The sequence below is a fragment of the Mus pahari genome, chromosome 6 (genome assembly GCF_900095145.1).
Source record: "Mus pahari chromosome 6, PAHARI_EIJ_v1.1, whole genome shotgun sequence".
NCBI lineage: Eukaryota > Metazoa > Chordata > Mammalia > Rodentia > Muridae > Mus > Mus pahari.
In genome coordinates this window covers 89,075,682-89,087,256 of record NC_034595.1, presented here as the reverse complement: position 1 = coordinate 89,087,256, position 11,575 = coordinate 89,075,682, and the positions used below count along the sequence as shown (strand labels likewise).

Genomic DNA, 11,575 nt, shown 5'->3' with positions numbered 1-11,575 from the left:
TGCGAGAGAGTGAGAGAGAGAGAGAGAGAGAGAGAGAGAGAGAGAGAGAGAGAGAGAGAGAGAGAGAGAGAATATGCGTGCAGGGGTCATGGCCAGTTTTGTGGCTCTCTCTTAGCACCTTTATGTGGGTTCTGGGGATCAGCTCAGGTCACCAGCTCATACTGCAAGTCCCTTTACCTGCTGTGCCACTTCCCTAGCCTTTGTTAAATTATTTTCTTTGAATTAAGATAGTTTTTAAATGATAGCTGAATTAGAATTCTAAGCACACAAGTCTTTATCAGGAATTTACAAGGGTCAGGTCTTCCTGCAGAATCATCAGATTCTCTTTTACTCTCCTCTGTTCTGACGGAAACACAGTGGTCGGACTCAGGTTTCCTTTTCCCTCCATTTGACCGTGAAGCCCTGACCTGCACTTAAGGATGCAATGACAGAGCGTGTGTCCTGTGGCGTGGCTCCTGTTTGTTCCCTGAGTGCTGCTTCAGCATCTGTGAATCTACAGTGCCAGGCCTTGTGCCGTCTGTCTGTCACAACTGCCATTTTAACATCCACCCTAACAGCTCACCTTCCCGCTGTCCCTGCAATCAGGCCTTCTGGGCCATCTGGTTTCTGGAATAGACACGGTGAAGAAAATGTACGGGACGTATACTTGAGGAAACTTGAAAATGTGAACAATATATTGGGCAGTTAAAGTTTTGTAGGAAAATCATTACTCCTTAAGAAACTCCTAATGCACTCAATTACAGAGAGAAAGCAAATTTATGAAGAGGACAATCTAATTTTCCTGTGATAAAAAAAACTTATTTGTTTAGGACAATTTATTTATAAAGCAAATATAAGAGGCCAAAAGAAGTAATGTAATTTTGACCTAGAATAAGAAGTTTGTAGACTCAACTCCAAGACCATACAGACCAAAGCCACAGTAGAAAAAGAAAGGCGGCTACTGGTCCTTGGTCAGAGAACAGGAGGGAGGATACACTGAGTTTTCTGAGAGCTGACATGCAGGACCAGCTCGGCCCTTCTTCACAGAAGCTCAGCTGTTCCCAGAGAACAGCTGTTTGGCCGAGGCCACCACAGCAGATCAGCTCCAGCCATTACACACACTTGAATGCAGCATGAGTAGAATAGCTAGTTGATGAGTGTCTCTTGTCGTAGCACTCTAGTGCCTGTCATGTGGCAGCACAGACACCACCACGGAGTAAGAATTTGATCAAAAGCTTAAGTCCATTTACCTCCATCCTCAGGCCATCTGTGGTGGATAATACCGAAGACTGACTCTCGGCCTACATTCCTGTCAGGCACTGAGTTCCGCTTTATTCTGGACTATTTTACGTAACAATTTCAGTTCACTGTACTCTTGTGTAAGACTCCCGAAGTCCTAAGCACTCAGGACTTCCGTGACAGCGAAACCATCAGGCTGCTGCACTTAGGCCTCCTCTTCAAGACGCTTCATTGCTTCATTTTCTGCTGAGGCACATGGCTGAAAATTTAGCTTCTGTTTTTGGGTCAGCATCAGGTCCATTTTTGCTCTATTGTGCCAAAAATGGTCCCCGCATTTCATTATGTCCTTACTATTCTATACAAAAGTTTAACTGCAAGGTTAAGTGTGCTGTGAGTTTAAGCCCTTTTGGACAGGGGAAAGGGTTTGATCTTATTGATCAAATTCAATACAGTACCCTAGACAACAGCAGGTGCTTACTGAAATCCCAGGAAAGATCAAAAATTCATCTAAGGGCAGAAGGGTTGAGACTTTGTCCCTGTGTTAGAGCTAGGACGTTCACTAATAACAGAGCACAGTTCTGAAGGTAAAGGCCAGAGCTTAACTACCCAAGCCTTGCTGTCCCCACTTCGAAACGTTGCTCTGTCCCTGTGCTTCTTCCTCGGAAGTCCAGCTCCATTTCCATCCCAATCTCTTATCGGTAGAAGGTGGGATATGGAACCCACACAGGAGCACAGTGTGAGTAATGTGTCTGTTGGCTCACGGCATGTCATCAGGGAAGAGCAAGCCATCGGGCACTTCTGCCCTCGGTGAGAAGGCAGGTCCCTGCAGCGAACCCCTGAGCATGCTCTCCCAGCTCTGCGGGCAGCTGCTCAGGCGGGTTTGCATTTAACAAGCCTGTCAGTGCTCCTCTTAGCATCATGTTGACCGCTGTTTACTTCAAAGAAAACGTGGTACAGATGCATGGATTCCTACAGCCCCAGCTTGTAACCCAGAGACGGTAGCACCCACGGTCAGCGGCCCTCTACGATGCTTTGCAACTCTGAGTGACATGGGCACTGTGGATTCAGAAACCCAGATGGAAAGCCACCCCTTCTACTCCTGAGTCCACACCTGGGGCCAACAACCTACAGGCTGACGGACTTTACTCAAGGTGACCTTCCCAATCTCGGCAGGCCAGTGTGGGGCTCCCAGTCCCGCAGCTCTTCACCTTGCCCATCCCAGGAGTTACACACCTGTCTCTATGGAAACCCTCAGAGGAAAGACTCGTCAGTCACTTCTGCATTCAAAGGTCTGAAGATGCACAATATGGGAAGTGCAAATGAAAGTCACCAGAACAAATGAGATCAGATCACGATTTAATTTAATCCCAGATACTCTACAAAGAGACATGAGTGTGGGTCTAATAACACCAGTTAGGCCACCAGGATTCTTGGAGGTTTGTGATAGTATAAAATCTGATTATTTTCCTGTTCCTAAATTATGGTTAAGAAGAGACATCAAAAGGGTATTCTAATTTATTTAAAAATAAATACAGAGGCTGGAGGCATAATTCAGGACATCACAGGACTGCTGGCACAGGACACTTCAGGTTTGCTCCCAACACCTGGTAAAGGACATGGCTGCCAGGAAGGCCACCCTCTGTCAATCAGACCTGCAGAGAACGTGAGTGCCACTTACTGTCAATGGTATTGCTCAAATGTTTCTCAAGCTAAGAAAGGGAACATTTGGCCTGAGGGCTCAGTGGCTGTGAAGGCCTGCAGATTTCAATTCATTGCCTGAACCCACACTGGAAGGAGAGAAGACCTGTCCTCTGATGTCTCTCATTCACCATCTCTCCTCCCCTCTCTCCTCCCCTCTCCTCACAGACAGAAATATATGTTAGAACAAAGCAGCTGGGTGGTAAACAGGCACCACGGTAAGGACCATGTATGGCGCTCCAGCTTCAGACCGCAGTGCCTGCCCCCAGCCAAAACAAAAACAAAAACAATAAAAGAAAACCGACAACTTTGTAAGGCATGCTTAAATTCTTCCCATTCATAAAACTGAAGACTATGTGATTCAGTCATGAAATAATCTGAACAGTTTTTACTCTTCAGTCCATTCAAATCCTGTTCAAGGTCAACGTTAAAGATAATGAAAACACAGCCATTCTGGAACAGTGGCTGCTGTCAAGTCACATGGGGTAACGTTCCTAGGCAGCACTGTGTGGGGGTGCCTGCCACATGAATCCCTTCACAGTATGCTCAGTAGTAGACACACGTGGCCGGGGAATCAATGGGAGCTGGGCACTCAGGGCTGACACAGGGCAGCTCCGAAATCCCATCTGACTTTATTCCCGATAGTTTTTTGGGGGGATTGGGGGTTGGGGTGGGGGTGGGGGAGGGTCATTTTGAGACAGGGTCTCACTGTGCAACTCTGGCTGTCCTGGAACCCACTATGTAGGCTTTGAACTGCCTGAGCCTCTGAAAATGTTTTATTGGCACAAGCTGGGATTAATATCTATTATAGAGTATTTCCATCACAACCCCACCCTCTCTCCCCACTCACCTCTTACCCTGCCTTGCACCTTTTTTGCTGATAGAATTTCCTTATTTGAAGGAATCACACACAGATGTCATTTAAGAACCAGGCAATAATGGTGCACATCTTTAATCCCAGCACTCAGGAGGCAGAGGAAGGCAGATCTCTGAGTTCTACAGAGCAAGTTCCAAGACAGCTGGGGAGGGCTGCACAAAGCTCTCCTATCAAAAAAATCAAAACCCATAAGACAACAAAGCAGCAGGCCTGGAGGTGAGTATAAAGGCTGGTTCCTCCACAAACTGAGCAAGAGGCTGCCGAGGTGAGGTCCCATTTTCGATGTGGTGGTAGGACTGTTGTGAGGGCTTGACAAAAGTCAACACCACAGTGCTTCAAAAATAAAAATAACACTGACTGCTCTTCCAGAGGTCCCGAGTTCAATTCCCAGCAAGCACATGGTGGCTCACAACCATCTGTAATGGGATTTGATGCCCTCTTCTGGTGTGTCAGCAATGTATTCACATTAAGAAAAAAAGTCTGGACCCAGGTTCTCAGTTCCTAAGATATGAGATAGCACACTTTTAGGAATGCATGTTGAATACACGCAGCATGAACAGACACATTCATGTAAGACAGAAAGGCTGAAGAGGGAGTTGGGTAGGGCGGAGCTCAAGGGCTCAACAATGGCAGGAACTGGGCTGCACTCAGTACTTCTTTCCCAGATGGCAGGAGCACGAGGACTGCTGCTGTCTGTCCATCTATGCTACTCACTGATGTCACCGCTTGTTGGTGCTAAGTGGAATCCTTAACAGCTACTTCAAGAAAAGGCTGGCTCAGGGGCTGGAGAGATGGCTCAGTGGTTGACACTGACTGCTCTTCCAGAGGGCGCAAATTCAACCACTGAGCCATCTCTCCAGGCCCAGTTTTGTAAAATTGAGGTCCTTACTCTAAGGGAAAGATAGTATTACTCAACTACCGACACTGCTCAGCAGACACACGTTGGGAAGATATACATGTTATAAAAAGAATCCTATTTCAATTACTGAAACACACGGCACAGACAGATCTGTTTCTTCTCTCCGTAATTTATGGCTTGGGTTTAGTCAACTACATGAGAAGCTATATTTAATCACACAGCACATACACCATGAAACCACAGGTCTAACTTTATATGCGGGCTAGTTTTATGTTAACCTGACACAAGCTAGGCTTTGGGAAGAAGGACCCTTAACTGTGAAAATGCTTCTACCAGACTAGCCTGTGGGGCATTTTCTTGGTCAAGTTGGTCTTAAGAATACATAATGGGCTGGTGAGATGGCTCAGTGGGTAAGAGCACCCGATTACTCTTCCGAAGGTCCGGAGTTCAAATCCCAGCAACCACATGGTGGCTCATAACCATCCGTAACAAGATCTGACGCCCTCTTCTGAAGTGGAGTGTCTGAAGACAGCTACAGTGTACTTACATATAATAAATAAATAAATCTTTAAAAAAAAATACATAAGAAAAAAAAAATACTGAGCAAGCCAGCAGGAAGTCAGTAGGCAGCTCTCTCGTCCATGCCCCTGCCGCCTCATGTCCGCCCTGACTTCCCTGCAGGATGGCCTACGAACTGTAAGATGGACAGAACCCAGCTAAGGCCTTTCACCAAGGATTCTTCATCATGAACAATTAACAGGATTCTGGACTCGATGTCCATTTGTGTAGGTTAACATCTGAGAGGTTTGAAGAGAGTGGGAAGTCAGAGAACCATCCAGAAAACCCCAGGAAGCTCAGAGTAGGGGGTGGAGTGACAGTGGATAATATACAAGACTAGAACGCTACAAGGCTGTCCACTGGAAGTGTCCATCTTAGCACACACAAACTATATGAAGAAAAGAAGGCACAACATCTGTCTCCATAGCAGGGGTGATGCCTGAGAAAAGGCTTTATAGAGACTACAATGTAAGTACTGAGCACTGAGATAAAGACAGGAAGGGGGAGACTCCCGAGAACCTGTAATGTCATGACAAGCTCGACTGCACGGTAGCACACTCAGTTGACAGCTGCAGTGGCAATGAGTGAAAAGATTCATTAAAAGGTGTGGAGATTCACTTCTGCAATCCTAGCCAGGAAGATCTCTGAGTTAGAGGCCAGCCTGAGCTACACAGTGATCCCCACATTAGCTTAGAATAGAATATAGTTGAGATGTCTCCAATATACACACTCAAGACTCCTGTAAAACATCCCCAAAAGACTGCGGTCTCTATGAGACGATCGATCCCTCACGCCATTTCTTGGTTCTGTTTTGTTTTGAGGCAGGCAGGGTCTTGTTATGTAGCCCTAGCTGACTGAGAAATTGCTCCATACCCTAGGCTGAGCTCTGACTTGTAGCTACCTATTTGTATCGGCCTCCTGACTTTGGGGATTACAAACATGTACCACCACATCGGCTTCTTTTAACCACACACAACTGATGGACATGAAATGACACAATTCCTATTCATGACCAAGAATAAGTCTTGAAAACAATAACGAAAGATGTATGCTGAAGGAAATGAGTTTGTGCATTTTCTTGCACTAGTTAGGGAAGAATGTGTATTTTCAAGACCTTAGAAGCAGAACTCAAGGCTTCAGTGTGCAAGAGAAAGAAACCAGGGCATTGAATAGGGACAATTTGACAGTGTCTGGAAGAAGGTGTGTTACCAAAGGGTCTGTCAGATGGACCACACTTGCCTGGCCACAAACAGCATAGCAGATGCGCCCCATGAAGAGCCAAGCGGGCCTTGAGCTACTAGAAGCTTGGTGAGGTTCTTCCTTGTGGCACTGATATTTCTGAGGAAGTGTCCACAATTTACCAAGATAAACTTAGTAAAAATAAAGTTTATCTGCTCAACTATTAGGAAAAAAAACAAGAGGCAACCTGATGTTTTTAGCCCTGGGAAATGACGCATACTGAAATACACACCTCTCTAGCACATGGAGAAGGCTCATTTGTAAACAACTCACCTGCTCCATGTACCAAAGACAACCTACACAGCACCGGACAAGGTTCAGAGGAAGGCTTGTGCCAGCTTGGACAAGGTAGTGTTTACTTATTCTGGGTCGCTCTCCCAAGAATCAGACCAGTAAGATCCAGGAAAACTTGGGGGTTAAAACTGTTGAAACTCTGAAGTAAAATTTAATAATTTCATGCTGGAGAGATGACTCAGCTCTTGCAGAGGATCTAGGGTTCATTTCCTAGCACCCGCATGACAGCTCACAACCATGTGTAACTCTAGCCCCAGGGGTCTGATTTGTCTTCTCACCACAAGCATGTATGTGGTATCACAAATGCTCGTGCATGTGCGCGTGAGCATATACACATATACACAGAAGCAAACACTCAAACACATAAGGTAATCTTAAATTTTTTTAAGGTGATACTACTAAAAAACTGACTTGAGGAAGACTACAAAAATTTCAAGATAAAAGTGACTAGATAAAAACTTATAAGGAAAATAAAACTTTCTTTTCAGTCTAACCAAGACAGGGATCTGTCTTCTACACAGCCCAGATAGGCTGGACGTCACTTTGCAGAAAGAGCAGTCTCAAATTCAAGGGTGACCGAGCCCTCCTGCCTCCATCTCCAGAGTGCTGGAGTTACAGGTGTACACTATCACTGCCAACCTAAAATGAAACATTTCAAAGAAAAAGTGAGACATTAAAGTGTCTAACCAAAGGAGGCTCTACTGTGATGCTCTACTTGCAATTTCCCTGACCAGTCCTCCACCCAGGACTCAGTTACACATGGCTGGCTGGCTTAGAATCCTGAGAAGTCAGGGCTGGGAGTGAAAGATCATGTTGATTTCCATTGTAGTTTCGAAGGAACAGAGAAAAAGGCTGAGGAAATGTGTTTAAAAAACAAAAGTAACAAAACAAACTCAACATGCATAGAGACATATACCTTGGCGGCATTTAGTGTATTTTAGACAATGGAGTAACTCTTTTGCAGGCTGTACTAAAAAAACAAGCACACTGAAGAAATCAGACTAGGAATTTCAGCATTCATTCGATGTTTCTGGAAGTCAAGGAAAGTAGCCAATTCAAAAATAACTCCAGCACTGCCTCTTCCTCACCGGCAGCAAGCACGCGAGCACTACGGGCAGAGCAGCTTACCTGGGGCAGGGCTCCTTCCTGAATGTAAGCTCTGGGGATCCGCGGTCTCCTCTGTTTGCCCATCTGATTCTGCCTCTGCTTTCTCCTGCGTCTCCTTTGCATCCTTGCTAAGGCAAGTTCTCAGGCTTTCTCCCTCGTCGGCGACTCTCTGCGCCTCAGTGGCACCAGCAGGAGAATGAGCAATGGCGGCAGACAGGACAACGGGAGGACAGGGAGGAGAAGCGGGGGGAGTCGGAGGAGCTGGGGAGAAGGCAGGCAGCATGGACGGGGCAATGGGAGTTGGGGTACACTCCACTTTCAATTCTTCCTGGGGATGTTCCAGAATCTCCAACTCGAGAGTCAATGGCAGCACTTCCTGTCTCAGCATGCCCACAGTGTTCTCCTTGGCTAGTAATTTTTCACCAACTCCATTCATTTCATTAATTAGGATAGTACTAGAAATTAGCTGACTATCATGAGGTGCTATGCTACACGGTTTCTTGCATATATCACTGTTGTCTGTTAGTGAAGGGCCTGAGGCTGCTGTGCAAGACGTGGGGCTGGGTACAGGAGGTGCATCTTCTTCTTTGGAGGAAGGAAGTTCACACTTGTCCTCAGCAGTGAACAGTGGCTGGCTGCTAAGGGCAGCGGACATGGGGGAAGGAAGTGAACTCCGGGCAAGTGGAGGAAGGCTGGTGGGTGACGTCGCCCGAGGAGGCTCTGGGGTGGGCTCTCCCGCAGCAGTCTCAGGCAGCAGGCCTGCTTGCTCTTTCTTCTCCCCACTGAGCACGAGCCTAAGGACCGTTGAAGGAGACGGGAACACTGGATCAGGTTTTGGCTTTTCTTCTGGGGGAAAAGAAGAAAGTATTTTAAGAATAAGTTTGAATCACATAACACATAGTACTGCCTTAGGCCAATTCTGTGCACCACTTACCCACACGCATGGGCAGGAAAAGAGACCAAAATACGTGACTTCAAAGACCTTGTTCTCTAGTTACACTTCCCAGGCCTTGGTCTCCAGGACACTGACACATGAGACTAGCTCAGGAGTAAGACAGTTTGCCATATGGTGACATCAGGAGAACAAGAGAAGACCTCATAGAAACTAACATTAGATCTTCCCCACTCACCTTACTATGCACGCTGGGCTCATGCCTCAGCCTACTGAAGGCCGGGATTATAGGCATGGCCCACTACATCCAACTCAGCGAAACCATTTTAAAGAGAAAACAGCCTCCGTCTCTTCCCTACCTGCGACTATTTCTCTAGTAGGGGCACACTACTATCCAGGTACAACAGTACAAAGACCAATAATCAGAAACCAAACTACTATAAACTCCCCAAGCACTTTAGCATGAGAGATAGTTTCAAAATTAACTTTCATTTCTCTGAAAAGGTGTAGAAACAAAGTCATAGGTTTCCTCAAAGGGAACCAAGGTAAGGAGCCACTAAAGCAACCACTGGACTTTAACTCATGGGAAACATGTATGTATGTATGTATGTATGTATGTAACATGTATGTATGTATGTATGTATGTGTGTGTGTGCGCGCGCGTGTAGATATAGATAATGTGTTTGTATATAAACATAATCTGTGCATGGAGAAAAAGTAGACAATGATAACCATAAAGAAGAAGGAGTGATAATCAACTGGGTTCTTGGATTCCAGGTAAAGGACATGGGAATCACTGTGAGAGGGAGTTTCCTGATGTCCCCAGCTTGGGCTCCCTTACATGTCCAGTTCTCTAAAACTGAGAGACTCTCCTCTCAATGTAGCCGCACCCACTAAAATGACTCCAGCAATGTAAAGTCTGTGAATGATCGAGAACACGGCCATGCAGGGCAGAGCAAAGCAGAGTGTATCACCATGCTAAGGTGAGCTCTTCCCAGCTTCAGAATTCACTCTAAGTGCTGGGACAGGAGCTAAGACTACAAGACTGCCCTTTCTCATTACCTGAAGAACAGTAAATGCTCAACTCCAAACTTCTCAGGTTAAGTTGGCAGGGCAGAAAAAAAAATACATGGGAACCATACGTGTTCATTATACACGCGTGTTCTTTGTTGATCTTGTTTAGCGAACATTTATTATATAGCTCTGAGAAACTCCCATCTTTTAGGGCTGTTGCCCAGGCCACACACAGCTCCTGGTCCCACTTGTTAACTTCAAGTTACTCCTAGGAGAAGCTCCTCAGTCTGGAGAGTTTAGTTACTTCAACATGCCCAGGTGATGGAGACACATGATTTTTCTTTCATTTTGCTGATCCAGGTTCTATAATGGATTATCACTATTATAAGAATGACCAACCAGTGGCCTAGACAGTGCTTGTGACTGTTTCATGACCATCAAGCAGACACCATGGCGCTTTACTAGGAAGAGGCCGAGAATGGCAGCATCCTCTATCTGAGGGGCAATCCTGCCCTGAATGCCAAGAGAACTCCAGCTGGCTCAGGGCAGAGTAACAACAGATGCCATCTCTGAATGCAGAGCAAACTTCTCTCAAAAATATGAAGACTGATGACTATAGGGAATGCTGTGTCCGTCTCTCCCAGCACCCTGGACCCTGGAAGCAATGTGCTGCACTGGCTCAAGTCTCTCTCAAGGAACAGAAAAGCCTTAGCGCTCCCTGCTGTCAGAGGTGAACATTTCATAGTTCTCTTTTATAAACACTGTGACACTGTCTTCATACAACACTAAACAAATGAAAAGGGTGCACACATCTCCTCATGTGATGGGTTTTGAGAAAGCAGATTAATAATGACAGCTGGCATGTACTAAGAACCTAGCACAAGGTGGGCTAGCGGCCGAGCCGGATTGTCCCCTTCACTTCTTACCCCTCCACCAGGATAGACTACTTACTGTGTTCATGTTTTACAAAAGAGCAAACTGAGGCTTAGAGATCAGTTCTGGTCCAGAAACAATCGAACTAGCAAATGGCTCAAGAGTGACTTCAAACCCCACATTTCTCTACTCAGGGGTGAGCGGGCCAGCAGGAAGGAAATTTGGTTACCAGTTAAGACCTCAGCAGTGACAGACTACTCTCTGGGGGACAATAACAGTGCAGTCTCCCTAAGCAGCCCCAGGCCTAGAACTCTGTATGTAGACAAGGTCAGAATCTGTCCGGAGGTGTGCGCAACCACACCCAGCTTACAAGTCTTTTAAGTAAGTGCATTTCTCTACACTTCTTTACCCTAAAGGGAATTTAATGTCTGAAAAGCAAGCATAAAGAAAAATGCATAATCAAAAAAGAACAGAATAAAAACTCCTACCACAAGAGCCCTTTCTAGCAGCATTTGCGTTACAACCACTAGCAGCACACAGCTGCAGGAGCCCGAGGCTGGGGTGCATTAGGGGGTGGGAAACTTGCCTAGCAGGAGTGATACCCAGGATTCCATCCTCAACGCCACATGAGTTGGGAGAGGTGGTACACATCTCTAATTTAAGAACCCAGGAGATATAGCAGAAAATCATGAGTTCAAAGTCATCCTCAGTGACATATGGGGCTAGAGGCCAACCAGGGCTTCAGGAGACCACACTTCAAACCCCACACAAAAGCCCACCTCGTCTGAAAATCACTTCACATATTGGCAATCTATGAAAATCCCCAAGAAAATCCTCGATGTGGTGACTACTTCAGTCACAAAGGGTTGCCCACTGGCGCTCTCAAACGTACTTAAAAGTACTCTCAAGACAGTCTAAAACATTTGCCAATCCACCCACACCTGCA

General features: G+C 46.0%; 1 protein-coding gene across 22 annotated transcripts in view; it reads right to left on the bottom strand.

The window, feature by feature from the left end:
- Positions 1–11,575, bottom strand: part of Eif4g3 (eukaryotic translation initiation factor 4 gamma 3) — a 212,377-nt gene that overhangs the window by 71,868 nt on the left and 128,934 nt on the right. For all 22 annotated transcript variants that reach the window (XM_029540030.1, XM_029540031.1, XM_021199480.2 and 19 more), the window contains one exon: positions 7,872–8,696. In XM_029540030.1, coding sequence (XP_029395890.1) covers positions 7,872–8,696 — 825 coding nt within the window. The remainder of the gene's footprint in view (positions 1–7,871; positions 8,697–11,575) is intronic.